The sequence below is a fragment of the Martes martes genome (genome assembly GCF_963455335.1).
Source record: "Martes martes genome assembly, chromosome: 3".
Lineage (NCBI taxonomy): Eukaryota > Metazoa > Chordata > Mammalia > Carnivora > Mustelidae > Martes > Martes martes.
In genome coordinates, this window is record NC_137890.1 from 99,195,198 (window position 1) to 99,213,788 (window position 18,591).

At 47.9% G+C, this 18,591-nt stretch overlaps 1 protein-coding gene across 1 annotated transcript in view; it reads left to right on the plus strand.

Annotated features, from left to right (window-relative positions):
• Nucleotides 1–1,362: 1,362 nt before the first annotated feature.
• The window catches only part of GPR39 (G protein-coupled receptor 39), a 198,783-nt gene continuing 181,554 nt past the window's right edge, over nucleotides 1,363–18,591 (plus strand). The window contains exon 1 of the mRNA XM_080799082.1: nucleotides 1,363–2,390. Coding sequence (XP_080655208.1) covers nucleotides 1,535–2,390 — 856 coding nt within the window. The 5' untranslated portion in view covers nucleotides 1,363–1,534. The remainder of the gene's footprint in view (nucleotides 2,391–18,591) is intronic.

Below are 18,591 nucleotides of genomic sequence, written 5' to 3' on the forward strand. Positions count from 1 at the left end.
GGGGGCCCATTTTCTTCCTTCAGGATGGTGGTTTTCCAACTGGGGTGATTTTGTTCCCCTAAAAGGCATTTGGGATGCCTGGAGGCATTTTTGGCCATCACTGTCGGGAGGGCGGTGGGGGTGCTTGTAGGAGCTAACCACTCCACAGTTCATAGGACAGCCTTCTACTGCTCCATCTCCATTATCTGTGATTTTGGAATTAGAAGCTGAAATAAGCCCATTAGAGGTTTTCCTCTCTCTGAAGAGAGGGAAAATGGCCTGATCCTTAATGCCATTTTTATGCTATGTCCCCCTTGGGATGGCCTTGATGTCCTGGTCATAGCTTCCTGCGAAAAGACGCGTCTCCCATCAGCGACAACCTGGAGAAGTGCGACATCTTTGGCATATACTTGTCCCCAGTTAAAGACTCCCCTTGTCCGCCGCGGGGAGAAGGGCCTGCGCCAGGGAGCGCAAGCCGGAGGAAAGAGCGGCGCTCCTCCCCAGCCTCCCAGCAAGGCGGGCGAGAGCGGTCGGTAGAACGAGAGGCTTTGGCGAAAGGCAGGGCTTTTATGGGGCTGCGATTAGCTTGCCTGGGGCTGACTTCGTGAGGGAGCGCACAGCCCAGCGGTGCACTGGGAACACCCGGATTGTCGGAAGGCAGGGCAGCGAGGAGGCGAGCAATTGCTGGCTTCCCCAGGGCGACGAGCCCAACTGGCTGGCCGCGGAGACGGGCAACCAGGTCCGGCCGCCCCCAAGCTGACATGGCACAGCATTTGAGGGGACAGCCGGGCAGGGGAGGGCAAGTTCGTCTTTGCCAGCCTCGGCCTTCGAGCGCATGCAACTCCAGCTTCCGCCGGGCCGCGACTCCCCGGAATGCGCGTGGGGGCAGCGGTCACCGCTGGGGCGGCTGTGGCGGCGTGGGCGACGGGGCGACCCGTTGCCCGGTGCTCCCGAGCCAAGATTCATTCGGTTTCGGGACCGCGCCTGCGCGCTGAGTCAAACCCCGCGGCTGGGCTGGGTCAGCGCGGGGGCCGCCGAGCACAGCGAGCGGAGGTTAATGATTAATCTCGGACCACTGGGCCTCTAGCAGCTCCCGAGTGGGCGCTTCAGGAGGATGGGTAGGGACCCTCGAGCGGCAGGCTGCGGGGACGGTAGCGGAGGGCTGCCCGGCAGGGCCAGAGGGCTGCCCCGCAGGGCCTGCGGGCTGCGGAGGGGAGAAGGGCGGGCGCTCGGGGGTGGGGCGGGGTCTGCAGGAGCCACAACCCCGCGCCGGGAGATTGGAACCTCCTTCCTCCGCTCTCTCCCCGCCTCACTCCTACACACGCACACTCCCCAAACTCCACCCCCAGGCGCCTCCCAGGCCCCTGCTAGGTTGGGCTACTCCAGGAAGTTTCCATGAAAGCACCAGAAATACTAAGTTACTTTTTCCAGGTGATTGTGAGAACGCTCTGGGCCCTCGTTGGTGAGTTGCAGCCCAGAACTCCGGGCTCTGCTGGGAGGAGGAGGAAGGGAAGTCGAAGAGGTCTTCGGACTTGGTGGCGCGGTTTTCATCCTCATGGCTTCGCCCCGGGGCCCCAGCAGTGAGTGCTCCCATGTCATAGATCACACCCACGTCCCTGAGTTCGAGGTGGCCACCTGGATCAAAATCACCCTCGTCTTGGTGTACCTGGCCATCTTCGTGGTGGGCATTCTGGGGAACAGTGTCACCATTCGGGTCACGCAAGTGCTACAGAAGAAAGGCTACTTGCAGAAGGAGGTGACGGATCACATGGTGAGCCTGGCTTGTTCGGACATCTTGGTCTTCCTCATCGGCATGCCCATGGAGTTCTACAGCATCATCTGGAACCCCCTGACTACGCCCAGCTATGCCCTGTCCTGTAAGATTCACACTTTCCTCTTCGAGGCCTGCAGCTATGCCACCCTGCTCCACGTGCTGACGCTCAGCTTTGAGCGCTATGTGGCCATCTGCCACCCCTTCAGGTACAAAGCTGTGTCGGGGCCCTGCCAGGTGAAGCTGCTGATTGGCTTTGTCTGGGTCACCTCTGCCCTGGTGGCGTTGCCTTTGCTTTTTGCCATGGGAGTTGAGTACCCCTTGGTGAACGTGCCCAATCACCCGGGTCTCTCCTGCAACCGCTCCCAGACTCGCCACCACCAGCGCCCGGAGACCTCCAACATGTCCATCTGTACCAACCTTTCCAGCCGCTGGACCGTCTTCCAGTCCAGCATCTTCAGCGCCTTTGTCATCTACCTCTTGGTCCTGGTCTCCGTGGCCTTCATGTGCTGGAACATGATGCAGGTGCTCATGAGGAGCGGCCAGGCTGGGGGGGCCAGGAAGGGACAGCAGCTTCAGCTGAAGAAGTCAGAGAGCGAGGAGAGCCGGACAGCCAGGAGGCAGACCATCATCTTCCTGAGTGAGTCCTGGGTGGAGGGCGACCTGGGCGCTGGCTTCCCTCTCCCCCACCCGCCACTGCCTGTGCTCTTCAGAACCACAGGTGTGGCCTTAAATGTGTACGCTTCCCTTTGCTGAGACTGAGGAGGCATGGATCAGAACCTCTGAGTGTTTCTTTTGTATGTTTTGGGAACTTGGGATGCAGTGAAAAGAGCACTAGGCCAGGAGTCAGCGTGTGCGCGCATTCCAGAACGGCAGCTCTGTGACTCACAAAATATCTTGAGTCAGATGGAGTTAAACATACTGAGGGACAAAATAGGTAATGGGGAGAGGTGAAAGTCCTCTGAGAAGTTCTGTGGAGATAAAAGGGAGCGTTCTTCTCCAGCCCTCTTTACCCTGGAGAACCTTCCCCAGGCAATTGGATTTTGTTCCCGTTTTCCTCCTTCTTGGGAGAAGCAAGCTGTCAGGAGCACGCACTCTCCAGGCGGCAGCTATGTGCTCTTCCCCCTCACCCCCTCCAGTGACCTACCCGAGTCCTAAGAAACTGGAGCTCTCAGACACACTCCTCAGGATAGAGCTTGAGTTTCTGCTGTGGTGGTTTTGTTCCTTATCAGAACCGAGAAACATGGTAGGGACTGCCGGCCTGTTTGTCTGATCCAGAAAATCTGGTGTCTCAGATTTCTGGGACTTGATTGATCATCCAAAATACTCAAATTCTGCAAAATACTCAATTCTGCGCTGAGAAAACTGTTTGTTTTCCAAACTTTCGTTGTGGTGCAAACATTTCAAGTCAGGTCCTTGCGCATGTCAGGGAGGAAGGAGCTCACGGTCCACAGGGCCCTTTCCAGTGTGGCATCAGGAAAAGGAATAAATCATGGTGCTGTTTGTTTTGGTGTGGGAAACTTGAGTAACAGGTTTCAGGGCCAGGGGGTTGACAGGAGAGAAAAATTTGAAGGCGCTTGAAGAGGGATGGAAAGAGCCTGGTCTTGTCCCAGCTTTGCCCCTGGGTTCTGCTGTGTCCCTACAGCTGACTTAGACTTCCTGTGTCTGTGTGAAATGAGAGAAGAGAGTTTGCAATTTCTGGATGCCTACTTGGCATCAGGGGCTGTAGTAGGTGGTTTATATTTCCATTTCAGAGAGGAGGAATTTGAGGCTTAGAGAAGAGAACATCTAGTTCAAATAAGTACAGCTCCCACATTCTGACCTCCCTCCTCAGGGCCAGGAGAGGAGAGGCTCTGGGTGGCTCACACAGGCTCATGTTGAACAGAAAATGAAACAAAACAGGACTTTGACAAGGGAGGTGATTAGATTGGTGGTGCTCCTGCCTCCTAGGGCCAGCTTTTGTGGAAGTTGGCTTTAAGGAGTGTGTAGCAGGTGTTGACATCCATCCGGGGACTTGGGCAGGGCACCCAACCCAACTCACTCTCTCTCACCTACCTCCTGCTGCCCAGAGGAGTCCAGGAAGGAGTAGCTAGTAGACTGGCTTGAGCATTCATGGAAAAGCTAGTTCTCTCTTCCCCCATATGCCCTTCAGCATATCTTAAACTTTTAGCAGTAATTTATACTTTAGTGTGAATGAATCCATCCTTTCTCCCCCTGCCCCCCCCCTTTTTTGAGTGCAGTGTACTCTCTCCCACTCTACTTTAGGAATTAAGGTTTCATTTGGCCAAGGAAAAATAATTGATTTATCTTTGTTCTCTGTTGGACCAATCTCTGTAGGTTTATTATTATTATTATTTCTCTGAAGAGTGGGTATTTTTTTACCCCCCCCCCCCCCCCGCCGTGGGTATTATTCCAAGTTGCAGTCAGTCTTCATTTTGTAGCATCAAATTGGAATGCCACAGGCTTTTACCTAGAAATGAATAGGACCTTGGGGATCATCTCATCCAGTTAGCAATTGCCTGGAATGAGTCTGTTCTCCCTGCTCTCATTCTTTCCTTCTAGTTCTCTCCTTCTTTCTTATAACAACTATGTATTAATCGCCCACTGCTTTCCCAGGCATAAAGATTGTTGACTGGCAATCAGGTGCTCAATGTGCGATAATGTCTTGAGGGAATTTACCGTTTGTAAATTTCCTCTGCAGTAGATTTTCAAAGCAGTTCTTGCAAATGTCCCCCTCTCCCAATGAATTTCAAAGAGCTTTTAAAAATAGGAACCTCACTGATTAACTCAAGTTAGGAAATAAATTAATGGAGTGAAGAGGAAGAAATCATGGCCTGCTTCCATCAGATTAATACAATGCAATTTACTTGGTGGGTTTCATAAAACTTGGGCTTTGGGGCATTTTTAACCCAGAACAACGGAATATATAAGTTGTTTACAAATCGCTGAATTTAGTATAGTGATTTAGCTGTCTTTTTAGCATTTCAGTTAACAGATGTATCAAATTAAAACAAATATTTGCTCCTTTCAAACGTATTTTGCGTTTAATGTGAAATGTAAATGACGACATGGCTCAAGATGTCTTTGGAGCTCTTGAGGCAATAAAAAAACAATTAAGGATTTTTCCCCCTCATTGTTAAAAATGCTAACTTCTGCACAACAGAAGCAAAATTCATAAATCTACCCAAGATGAGGGAGTCTATGTAGAAAATATTAATTTTCCTTTTTTGCACTTTTGCTATTGTGCCTCAGTCGAGGTGCTGGGCTGGGCAGATCATGAAAACAAACTGGGAAATCAGGGAGAGAAAGAGAGGAGGGGGCGCTTCCCAGTTCTCAAGCAGTTTACAGGAAAAACAATAGTAATGTAGAAGAGCACATTCTGAGAAACGTGAGTGTCTCTTGCCTCTTGTCAGCTCAGTGAGAAACCAGTAGGAGGCATATTTCCTTTTGGATGGTTACAGCAAATACGGCCACGGTAATACTTGCCTGATGCCAAAACAGAGTTTGTTAATCCGGAGAAGAAGAACCCCTGCATTTGGCTCTTTATTCCTTGGATGTTCAGAATATGCAACAGAAACCTTCTTTTCCAAAGGTTTTCCCAGACCTTCCGTTTTATCTTTTTGACCCTCACTTGGAGTTATTGACACCGTGTGTCCCATCTGGGTCCTCGAACTCACCAACTTTGCATCTGTTGCACACCTGGCTTACTGTCCAATGTCACCCACTCAAAGTGGAATAACAGAGAAGTTTGAAAGAAGTGTAGTTTTAATAGGTAACTTTCAAGAGCTTAAGGTGGTTGGGACTTGGTTATACTTACCTCCTAGGAAAAAAAAAGTTCTACAGATAATTGTGAAATTACAAAATTATAGAAACATCATACAAGGTTCAAAACTCTATAATAATGACACGCCTTTGCATTCTGATTTGCTCTCCTGAGTCAGGGAAAGGGGAATTGAGTGTAGGGGCAGGAATTGCAGTGTCAACTTGGGTTACTCGTGGGAGAATGTCTTGAATATGGATATCATCCGTCATGTGTATCTGGGTGGAAAAAAGATGAAGAGTTGCTGCTATAATGGACTGCTCTAAAAAGAAGGTTGATGTGTATTTAGGTATGTGTGGGGTGCCCAGGGAGAAGAAGAGAAAATGAGCTGAGAATTGCATCCTCTGGGTTTCATGTTTCCTGTGTGTACAAGTCAGAAAGGAGGGGCCTCGGAGGAGCAGCTGTGATGGTGACTGTAGGTCCTCTTTATCCGAGGACAGTTACTACCTAAAAAGAACTGTTAAAGTTAGCTCCTTAGAACTGAGTCCCAAATTTCATGTGGAAGGAGGGACTGATTGGGACTTCATCATGAAAAACGAAAGGGCAATTCCTGAAAAGAAATTTGTCTTCTATTTTATGAAACATAGCTTATAATTATATGTTAATTCTCGTAATAATTTTTCCAGAATGATACAAGTGCGGCTTTTTTGAGGGCATAATTTTTCTGACAAAATTACGTGATTGTCTTTGTGTTTGATTTTCTCAACAAGATGGTAAAGAGGGCTTTCTCCCAAGGGCTTCTCCGAATTCTTTGCTATTCAAATCACTCTCACTGAAGGGCCTCTCCTGGCATCATTTTTGTCAATTTTCCATTCTTTCAGGATTAACTGGTCTAATTTGGCCAGACCTTCCTTTGTTAGTGACTTGCCATGTGATTCGTGTTTCTCTAGCTCCCCTGTCTAGACTTCATGAAATTCTGCCCCTTGTGTGCAGACCATTCCCGCAAAATAGAAGTAATTGAAAAATCAATCCCTATACCCTAGTGTATATCAACTGATTACATGAAAATGGAGGCCTTAAAATGGTTCTAAAGTGCCAAACAAATTTTAAATACAGTTGACCCTTGAACAACAGGGGTGTGAACTGCGTGGGTCCACTACAATGTGTGTGTGGGGTTTTTTTTTTTTTTTTTTCGGTAAACACGGTACAGTACCGTAAGTGTATTTTCTCTTATGATTTTCTGAATGGTGTTTCCTTTTCTCTAGCTTACTTTATTGTAAGAATACAGTATATAATGCATATAATATATAAAATGTGGGTTAATCATCTGGTTGTTTTTGGTAAGCCTTCTGGAAAAAAGTAGGCTATTATGGGAGAGTCAAAAGTTGAATGCCCTTCAACAGATGAATGGATAAAGAAGATGTGGTCCATATAGACAATGGAATATTATGCAGCCATAAGAAGATGAATACCCAACTTTTGCATCAACATGGACGGAACTGGAGATTATGCTAAGTGAAATAAGTCAAGCAGAGAAAGTCAATTATCATATGGTTTCACTTATATGTAGAACATAAGGAATAGCATAGAGAGGGAGAAGGAAGGGAAAAATGAAGGGGTGGAAATCAAGGGGAGATGAACCATGAAAGACTACGGACTCCTGGAATCAAACTGAGGGTTTTAGAGGGGAGGAGGGTAGGGGGATAGGTGAAGCTGGTAATGGGTATTAAGGAGGGCATGTAGTGAATGGAGCACTGGGTGTTATATGCAAAACAATGAATCATGGAACACTACATCAAAAACTAATGATATACTACTGTATGGTGACTAATATCACATAATATAAATAAATAAATAAAGATGCTTTAAAAAAAAAAAAAGAAAGTTGAATGCAGCTTTCTGAGAGCATAAGGGTTGGCGTCCTTAACCTCTTTAGGGGTCAACTGTACTTGCTTTCTCTTGATTAGTTTAAAAACTGGTCTTACAAGCATGTTTATGTCATTAAATTTCTTATCAAAGGCTATTTCTTTGTCATAAAGACCTATTGCTGGTGCAGTCTCATGGGGAAATACCATCAAAATGAACTTAGTGACTTTTTAAATGTAAGACATTATTTTGGCTCAAATGTTTGGATGTTGCAGGAAAAAGTTTTGCCTCAAGTGTTCGGGTTACCGCCTCTACTCTGGAAAAGAATTTATTGGAGTAGACGTGGTTGTAATAAATAGTATTTCATGTGTATTTTTCTATTTGTGATCTCTGTCATAAATTGCAAGTGTCCTGTGATCAGCCTGGCAGACAAATATAATAATGCTGCTTTATTTTTATAATCAGGCTGTCTCAAAGATTTCATTTCTCTGTTGGAGAGATGCATAGTTCCCGTGGAAGGCGATATTGGAATCCCAGTCCCCATTCATTAGCTTGCCTGTTCATCTGTCTTAGTTGCATGCCTCATGGGGGCTGCCAAAGTGTAATAAGGCAGCAGAAGCCTCAGTCAAGCAAAGTATTCAGCTTATTAATGCTAAAACCACTCAGAATAAAAGCCATTTGTGAGTGGAGACAGCACAGAGGAAGAATATTGAATGAGGAGTCAAGCATCCCCATCCTGCCCCACTAGACAAGGTCCCCTGTCTAGTGCCCTGATCAAGATCCCCATCCACTTGGATGATGCTATCATCTCTCACTGCCTTTTCCTTCCGTCCACCTCTGCTGCTGTTCTGGAACTCTGGGACAACCCGATCAACTCTCCACTTCTAGTCCTTGCCTTCTTTGCCCTGGAGGGAAGAGTGGTCATCACTGCTGTTGTTAGGTCTTGTAAACAGATAAATGTTCAGCCATACCTGGGCCCTCTCTCTGGGGAGCACCATTCTTTGCAAGCACCTTTGAAGAGCATGAGCTTCTGGAATGCCTTTCCTACTTTGTTTTTTTCCCAAGTGTGCTCTCCAGGTGAGAGATCTCGAATTGATGTGTCCTCAGTGGAGGAATAGCTAGCTGCATGGGCTCCTGCCCTTGTCCAAGCTGTCCTTCTTCATGCCAGAGCCACTGGGATCTAACTGGCACCCTCAACCCCAGCCCCATCAAATCTGAACCTCTGAATGGCTTCCCATGGCTCTTAGGTCAAGGATCAACATCCTTGACGTCAGACCCCTCGTGGTCAGCTGCTTCTCCAATGTGATGGAGGGCAGTTCTCCCCTTATCTTAGTCGGCATGGCTGTCATGACAAAACACTACAGTTACTGTCTGCTTGAGCAGCAGATAGTAACTGTTTTCACAGTTCTAGAAGCTTAGAAATCTGAGATCAAGGTGCTGGTAGAGTTGGTTTCTGTTTTGCAAGTAGTCCTCTCTTTACGGAGTCCTCATGTGGCTTTTCCTCTGTGTGCATGCTTGGAGGGAAGGACAAAGAGACAGACAGATACACCTCAGGTATCTCTTCTTATAAAGACACTAGTTCTGTTACATTAGGGCCCCACCCTTACGAATTCATTTAACTTAATTACTTCGCTGAAGGTCCCATTTCCATATACTGTCCCAGCAGGTGTTAGGGCTTCAACATATGTATTTTGGGGGGACAAGATTCAGCCCATGACACCCCTTAATTGCTCCACCCCACTAGCCCCCTTCAGTTCCTCCAACGACTCATGGTTAGGCTCCCTCCTACCACCTGGTCTTGGTGCACGTTATCTCTCCGGGCTGAAATACTTTTCTGTCTCATTCAGTACTCTATCTGCCCCCTGCATCTGTCCCCTTCATCGAGTTAACATCTTCAGATCGCTCACCCCTCCCCAGGAAGCCTGGCTTCTCCTCCCAGACTTGATTAAACTTCCCTTGAAGCAAAACTCACAGTCACAATTTTATTTTTATTTCTTTTCCTCTTTACTTTCTTTTTTCCTGACTTTTCTTTTATGAGTTGAACGGTGAGATTATTTGGTTGATGTTTTTCTTCGAATTCTTTGAGGGCAGGAGCTCTCCCTAATGTTGCTCAACACTATACCTCCATCCCAGGACAGTCCCCATGCATAGCAGGTGTTCAACGGCTGATTGTGGGGCGGAACAGATAAATGGACGGGTCTCAGCTTGGCATTGGGAAGTGATATTCTGTTTTGCCTCGGGCATGTGCTTATCTAGAAGTGTCTCATACCTCACAATCCTTTTGGTCGGTCTGAACCTAAGATGCCTCTTTGAAAATAATCTGATTCCTCCCAGTTGCCCAGGAAGTCAGGCCACCTTGGAGGACACTCTGGATTTTCTGTCCCCTGAGCAAAGACATAGCCTGTGTGAATCGGCCGGCCGGCACCAGCTCTCACCATATGTACCTGCCAGAAGTAACTGTGAAATGAAAGTGATTAGGGTGATGTTTAACGGTCCTTGTTAAGCTCTGTTTAACAAGACCTTAATGCAGGGAGACAGTGCTCACAGCGAGTTCTGAGCAGGCCCCTTTGCTACTTGTTAAGGGTGGGCGGGGGAGACTCAGGGTCAAGGGCAGTGGGATGCAGTGAGGGTCATATTTAAAAAGACATTCAACCCGTGTTTTCTCTTCTTAAATTGTATGTGCTTGTAACCATCTCCTTCCTGTCTGAGTCACGAGGCTTCTTGCCCTGGGGCGGGGGTGGGGGAGGAGGTGGACAAGACGCAGGACATGCCTAGTACGAAGGTACGTGGTTGATCTGTTTTCAGGCCAGAAGCTGGATTGCTTGACCTCTCCAACTAGCGGACTGTCATGAAAGCCAGGCTTTAGGAAGGGGTGAAAATGGGCCGCTAAACCGTGTATGTCTTCCTTTAATGGATCTCCAGCTCAGCCTGGTGGCCTAGCTCCCCCACCACACGGCCAGTTCCAGGGAAGACCATAGTTAAGGGGCTTGAAATTTCTCCTTGGAAGCCAGTGGAGGGTGTTAAGGAGTAGAGCAGTACAGTCAAATTGATGGTGCTGCCCCTGCGGAGACGGCATTTCTTGCATTGAGGTTGGAGACCGAGACATGCTCCCAGACTGAAAAAAAGAAAACCCCTTCATTCTACCGCAATCCTGGTAGAACAGCTGTTGCCAGTTAATTCTTCCTGCCATCAGCCAGAGCTCTGGCTCTTGGTTTGTTCCAGTCTTGCTGGTGCCGCAGACCTCCACAGCCAGAGACTGACTCTTCCTCCACTCAGCCTCGGGTTTTCCCAGCACAGACACCCCAGCTGCCCAGCTCTGCTTTGGCTCAAGTCAGGAGGCAGCTCCAGGTTGCCGAGCTAGGACAGGGTAGCTCTAACCATCTCTGCGGTGCAGTGGCCTGCTTGTTCTTCACAATTTCAAGTCCCTACTTCTTCCGTAAAGGCTCCCACACTGGACTCCCTGCAAATGACGAGCCATCTCAGACATCTCTCAAATCGGGGCAGAGATGTGGTCTCCCGACTATTCTTGGAGCTCCCTGAGACCAAGGACAGTGCATACTCATTTTTTTTCAAACTTCCTACTTAGGGAGTGAGGACACAGTGGCTGTGCACTTTTTAGGTTCAGGGATTGAAATCCCCTGACACCGGTGGCTGCTCCCGGAAAGGAGGGAAACCACATAAACTTTGACCCTTGGGAAGTCACTGTGATTTTATCTGCCTTTTTCCTCTCCTCCCCTGCGGTAGGCTGCACCTGCTCCCCTGATTCAATCGAGGTGTTGCCATGAAGGGATTTTGCAGAATTAATTCAGTCCCAAATCCGTTGACCTTAAAATAGGGAGATTTTCCTTGTAGGCTTAATCAAGTCACGTGACCCTTTAAATCTGGGTCTAGAGGTCAGAGACAGGGAAAGTCAGAGATTCAGTGTGGTTTGATAGAGAGGTTTGATGAGCAAGAATTTCTCCACATGGTTTCAGAGTTTAAGGGGATCCCTGGTAGGAAATGTAGGTACCCCACAAGAGCCAAGAGCCAGTAAGATAGTGGGGACCCAAATGAACTCAGACAGGTTTCCCCCAAGAACCTCCAGAAGAGAACTCAGGCTGGCCAATAACTTGAGAGCCGGAACAGAGATCCCAGCCGTGCTGTGTCTAGAGTTCTGATCTACAGAACTGTGAGCTAATAAATAGATTTGTGTTAAGCCCCTAGGTTTGCATTAATTTATGATGTAACTGTTAAAAACGAATACATTTCCTGAACTCTGATAAGGGGGCTCCAGTTTAAACATACGCCCTGCCTCAATTACTTCTTTCAAGCCAGGCCTAGTCTCTAGAACCTTATCTCTGATAAGGCTCATCTTCCAAGAACTGCGCCCTTGGACCGGCCATTCTTTGACTTACTTCCATTTACTGACCCTCTATGAAGTGTTGCATGAATAGGAAGTTTACCAAGGTCCAGGGCTCCACAGAATTTTCATTAGACAGGTGCCTGGCTGGCTTAGTCGTTTAAGCACCTGCCTTCAGCTCAGGTCATGGTCCTGGGGTCCTGGGATCGAGTCCCCCATTGGGCTCCTTGCTCCGTGGGCAACCTGCTTCTCCCTCTGCCCCTTCCCCACCCCCTGCTTGTGTTTGCTCTCTCTCTCTCACTCTGCATGCTCTCTCTCCAATAAATAAAAAAAAGTCTTAAAAAAAAAAAGAATTTTCATTAAATTTTTAGATTCTTATTTGGGGAATTCAGAATGTATGGGTTTGAGTCCCACCAGCTGGATTTTTGGGAATCTTGGAAATCTCGGTGGTCAAGGAGGAAGACTGTAGTGGATTGATCTTCTAATTATCATCCTTTCGGTAGCTCTTTTTCCTCATAGGCTGGCACTTAGTAGGTGCTGAATCAATGTTTGGTGAAGCAAGGAATGTCTGGGCTGCTTTGCTGCTTCCTGGAGCCTCCCTCACCAGCTCCAAGTGGAAAAAGCGAGGAGGGAGCCAAACCCGATGCTGAAAGCCAGTCTGACAAGAGAGATGTCTTGGGCTAACAAACTTTACCATTTTCTGACATGAGGGTTTCTGCCAACTGAAAAACTTGACAAAATTTCCTCTTCGCGCTTCCTGTAAGAGCCATTCTGGCAGCTGGGGGCTTTGTAGATGTCTCCTCACACGGCTTTATGCATCTCAAGGGTGGCTGGGTACTTGGAGAGCAGTGGTGTTACCAGCATCTGACAGATGGGGATCAGGAGGCAAGGCGGTGGTGTCAGATTGCTATTGTACTTGTTAAATGTCTAACTGGCTATGAACACAAAGGCAGGCAGAAATGGGAGTCAGGCCCAGTTGGGAGCAATGAGGTTCATTGAACTTGTAGAGAAGAGCCATCTTCTTTCTCTAGTGAAGGGGAAAGAAATCCAAATTACCTTAGAAATGAAACACCGCACACGGGATGTTTGGGCAGAGCTGAAGTCATTTGGTCTTTGACTTTATGTGTTATTATTCTTTGGAGGACATGATAAACTCAGCAGAAACAAAGCTTTTTGGGAAATTCATGGGTTTGCTTTTTATATGCTGCAATTCTGAAAGATTAAATACCGTGTTGAAATGACAGCTGCATATTTTGTTTATTTAAAGGAGAGCTGATGGGTTGTCACTGTTTTTCGAGTTCGAGTTTGTCCCTACAGGGGAGGCAAATGGGAGGCCTTGGTGGTTGAAGGTTGTTTTCCAGAGGATAAAGGAAACTTCCGTGGAAGCAGTCTGTTTTCCGTCTTGGCCTTGGGGTTTTCTCACTACTAAATCTCTTGGAAGGCTCACTTCCTCTGGGAAGCCTTACTGGACTGATTTTGGCTGCTCCTCCAGCAGGCCTTTGAGTTTTGTTTTGGTGGTTTATTCCTCAAGTATTTATGAATGCCTAAAATGTGCAAGGTTTCATTTGGACTGCAGAGATCAAGACAGTGATTTCCCCCTTCAAGGAGCTTGGTATTTCTAGAGTTGGGGCATCAAGGAATTTTATAGAAGGAAACCTAAAAATACTCCTGATGAAGGGTGGGGGTAGTGGCTGTTTTTGAAGTAAGCTGGTTCCGGGCTCCAGAATTTTCCATGGAATAATTAAGTGGACTTCACTCGCCCCAGAGATGTCTACAATCATGGTAGTCACAGTGTGGTGTATGGATTTGCAACATCAGCATCAACTGGGAAATTGTAAAATGACGAGTTTTGAGCTGCACCCTATACCGACTGAATTATGATCTGTATTGTAAGCAGGACCCTGTGATTGCTACATATGTTAAAAATATGTTCTCATACTTTTATCTACTCAGAGGGCATTCTTTAACTCAAAAGGAACAGAAAAGGATGAGCTGGGAATGGCTAAACTCACCATTTGTGATCAGAACTATGAATAGCTTGCTGTGTAGTTGTAACACATAGGAAATTGCCCAGGATACTTGGTCTTCAAGGAACTTCACGTTAGTTTATTTGTTTGTTTGGTTGTTTATTTTTAAGTAGGCTTCATGCCCAGTGCAGAGCCCAGTGTGGGGTTTGAACTCACAACCCCGAGATTAAGACCTGAGCTGAGATCGACAGTCGGAAGCTTAACTGACTGAGCCACCCATGTACCCCCACATTAATTTTTTAAAATGAACCCCAGCCTTCATTTGCATAGTAGCGAATATTCAATTTTGGTCAAATGATGGGGGAGGGAGGCCCTTCCCTTTCTCATGTGGTATGAAGATTCAAGCACTATGCTGCCAAAGTTGCACCGAGACTGGGACCAGCCAGCCTAGGGGCCAGCCTGTGTATCACAGCACCATCATGAGGGTAGAATTACATCCACTTCTCAGGATTGCTTTAGGTCTTCACCCATTGAGATTTGAGCTGGGATCGGACTCCAAAGTCCATGTTCTTTGCCTAAACAGGAAGACAGAGAGGATGTGTTTTAGCTGGGGGACTTTTTTGTGGACAAGTGAGGGATGGACAAGAAAAAAACTCACAATTCCAAGTCTATTGTATGTTTGTCTTGCTTTTAGTCTACCTGGCAGCATTTAAATATCCTTCTTGTGTTTGGAGGATCTCCCTCTCTTTGAGTCCAGCTTCCCAAAGGTAGTGGTCAGGGGCTTGCTTTCCCAGCATCCCCTGCAGCTAATGTGCTGCATGGGGCCTGGGCAGCATCAATCATCTGCATCTGCATGAGAGGCTCATTTGGAAGAGAGTGATGGAAAGATGCAGCAACCGCATGGAGTCTCCTTGGGAACAGGGCCAGTATGTGACAAAGTGGCATTGAGAGAGAGCAGAGTCACTTTTAGAGCAAAGATGGAAGAAATAAGGATAGCGTCCTAGGCCAGGTGTTGGCAGTGTGTCTGTGGGTAGGGTCTCCATGGGCGGTTTGGTGGGATAGTCTGATGTGATTCTTGGTTGCGTACCCAATTCTTTGGCCCAACCAGGGCTTATGTAAAAACAAAACATGTAAAAACATGTAAAAACAAAACCAACCAACCAACCAACCAAACAAACAAACAAACAAAACCCCTCAAAAAACCCTGTTAGCTTCATTTCCAGTTGAAACTGGAATGGGCTCTGTTGTTTGCACTAAAGACTCTGTATGTCTAGACAATAGGTAATAGCACAATTGGAATTAGAGTTGGGGGCCTAACAGGGAGCAGTGAAGAGTGAATCTGGGTTGGAAACTAGATGGAGTCTTATAAAAGGGAAGTCAAGTGTTGGTATAAAGGATTCGCAGTACCTCTTAGAGGCAATAGGGAATCACGGGTTTAGAGAAGAGGAGTGGTAAGAAGGAGTGCAGAAAGACTCATGCAGCCCTGGTGTATGTTGCAGGCAGGGGAGGCAAGGTGAGGAGCATGGGAATGGAAGGGGTGCTGGTGCCATGGGTCCTAATGATGGTGAATGGACAGGCTTGGCTGTTCAGCGCCATGGGAGGTGGTAGTTGTCAGCCCTGCTACACAGAACCATGTGTGGACTGTTAAACACGCCCCTCTCCTTTACATCAAAATCTTTGGGGATGGGGCTCTGGGCGTTTGTATTATATCAATCAGCTCTGTAGGTGATGCCAGTGTGGGGCCAGGGCTGAGAGCCGGGGAGGTCAGGGCCTGGAAAAGCAGGCTGGGCCTGGAGACCTTTTTGGTAGTTGTCCCAAGGTTCTTTGACTACAAGCCACAAAACCTGATCCTAACTTACTCAGAAGTAAAGGATAATTTCTGGAAGTATAAGGAGTAGCTCACAGAGCCAGAGGAAGGCTAAAGAACCAGGCTGTTCAGGGATCTAGGGGAAGAACTTTGGGGACAGCCTGCTCGGGCTCCACCATCAAGGTGAGATTAGCTTCAGGTATCCTCCATCTTTGTCGCCGTAGCCAAGGTCAGATTCTCAGGGGTGACTCTTCCCAGGCTGGCCTGAGTTGTGCTGTGCTCCCTCAGGAGGCTGCGAAATGGGACAGTGCCAGCAAGAGTCCATGCGATGAGAGGTGTGGTCCCCACAGGAGAGCCAGTGACTGAGCCCTGGAACACAGACTACAGACCCCCTGCAGGGCCTTATGAAACTTGGAGACTGGTGCCAACATTGTTGAGTTTTTCCATGCTCTGTTCTTGTGGGTTCTCTCTCTTGCCTCCTCCTGCCCCTTGCTGATGTTTCCCAGGGGTCAGATCATCTTAGTGTGCGAGCCAGTTGGAGGGACGGGGACCAGGGACCAGTAGCAGAGTCTGTCCCTTCCAAACCGCGGCTGTTCGGAGGCTGGTTAATGCCAAATCCAGGAGGCGGGTTTCCTGCCTGGGAACCTGACCCATTCACCTGGGCCACTGACCAGTTATTAGACTGTAGTTTGACATCACCACAAAATCAGTTTCTATCTGGACCTCAGCCTGGAACACAAAGGTCTTCGGCTGTGCCTCCAAGTCACATGTGCCCTTTGCTTCCTCGGGCATTTTCCACTTAGGTCTCCCCATGATGCTAGCCTTCAGCCAGGACTCCTTGTTTCTGGCATGGAAGCCCACCTTTGAGGTCAAGTATATTTACCATGCAAACTAGGGAGTAAATGAGCTCATGCGTTGCCTTCAGGAAATCGAAAATGTTATATAAGAAGGAAAAAAGTCACTTGTGAAGAGTTTTGTGGAGCAAATGTTTTAGTTTCATGTTGGAACCCTGATCAATCTTTGATTTTTTACATCAGCTAGATGCCATTCCTGGCGCAGTCACTATTTGCTCTCCCAGCATGGTGAGAAGCAAGGTCTCTCCAAAGCGCGGTCTTTCTGTTTCTCTTGCTGGTGCTGGTTCCTGGGCAGGAGTCGCCAGCACCTCGTGCCTTCTCTGGGGAGCCTGGTGTGAGCTGTGGGCAGAGAGCAGGTGGTGGGAGTGGGACCTGCGTGGCCTTCACCGTCAGCAGACAGGGCTGTATGTGCGCAAGTACTTGGTCTTAAGTGGTGTGATGATGGCAAGAGTGGTCTGTTCCTTTCCCATGACTCCTATCACAAAGTACCATACACATGGTGGCTTAGGACAGCAGAAATGTGTGCTCTCCCAGTTCTGGAGGCTGGAAGTCTGAAGTCTGGTTTACCAGGCCGAAATCAAGATGCCAGCAGGACCCAGAGCTCTTCCACTAACTTCCCACTGAGGAAAGGTCAAAGGCAAACAATTTCAGAAGGGTAGAGACCCCAGGAGCTTCTGAGCTGGAACTCGTCCAGCTGGGGGCTCAGAGGAAGAACTTCCTGCCCTTGACTCCCCCAATGTTTGGTGGCTGCTTGTCTCCTTGGCTGTGGTCACATTACTCCAGTCTCCAGGGCCAGCATCTTCCAATCTCTCGCTGCGCTGTCTTCACGTTTTCTCCTCCTCTGTGTGTCGATCTCTCTGTGTCTCCCTCTCCTAGGGGTCCATCTGTGGAATTATGGCTCACGCTGTTCATTCAGGATTATCTCTCTGGATCAAGATCCTTAGCTTAATCACATGTGCTGAGACCCTTTTTCTTTATCAGGTAACATTTACAGATTCTAGGGATGAGGACCTGGTATTCTGGAAGGACCTTTCTCAGTCCACTCTAAGGTGGCACATGGATGTGGAAAGTATAAATTGAATGTGGTCCATGAGCTTAACTCCCAAGCTATGAAGAAATGCCATGGAACATGACAAAAGGCATACATTCTGATCCTCTTCCCATCCCTTCCAAGTATGTGTGACCTTGGGCAAAGTGGCTCAGAACTTCAATTTCATCATCTCTAAGTTGGACAGCCGTCAACCTCAAGGGCTGATTTGAGCTTCAGGGGGAAGTCAGTGGAGGCTTCAGTCAGCAGACCCTGGCATGCAGTAGGTCCTCCATAAAATCTAGTTTCCTATAGTGACCTTGTCATGTTGCAGAAAGAGTTCTGGTCAGGGACTGGAGAGAACTTTGGTTTAGTTCCTGCAAGCCCAGGGGTGTATCAACCTCCATGCATCTCTGCTTATCTCTTCGAGGAAGCCTGCGGGGGGGGGCGGTGGTGAACTTGAGTTTGTCTGAAAAGTCGCCATAGGAATAACACAAAAGGGGGATCTGGGTTCTAGTCTCCAGCACTTCATGGAATAGAAAATCTGTGAAGTTTCCTCTCTGCTGTAAAGATGCGTGGGTGTTTGCGTTTCACTCCATCATACAGCATTGCCTGGTGCAGCGTAAATATGTTTGCAGTTTCTTTTCACAGAGTATCAGTGGCAGCCCAGGAAAGGTGATTCTTTTTTAAAATTTAATTAATTAATTAATTAATTAATTAATATTGTGTTATGTTAGTCACCATACAGTACATCATTAGTTTTTGGTGTAGTGTTCCATGATTCATTGTTTGCGTATAACACTCAGTGCTCCATGCGACCCGTGCCCTCCTTGATAACCATCACTAGGCCAAACCATCCCCCCACACCCCTCCCCTCTAAAACCCTCAGTTTGTTTCTCAGAGTCCACAGTCTCTCGTGGTTCGTTTCCACCTCCGATTCCCCCCGCCTTCACTTCTCAGGAAAGGTGACTCTTGATGGCTTTGAAGAGCCCCTGGAACATTCTCGGGTAGCCCTAGCTGTGTGCTCATCCCAGCTGGACGAGTTCCGACTCAGAAGCTCCTGGGGTCCCTACCCTTCTGAAATTGTTTGCCTTTGACCTTTCCTCAGTGGGAAGTTACTGGAAGAGCAAGAGCCCCTCCAGGCCCAGGGGCAGCCCATTCTGGGCGGGAATGTTGGGAAACGAACACGCTGATGTTTTCTTCACGCGCCTGTAAGGCCAG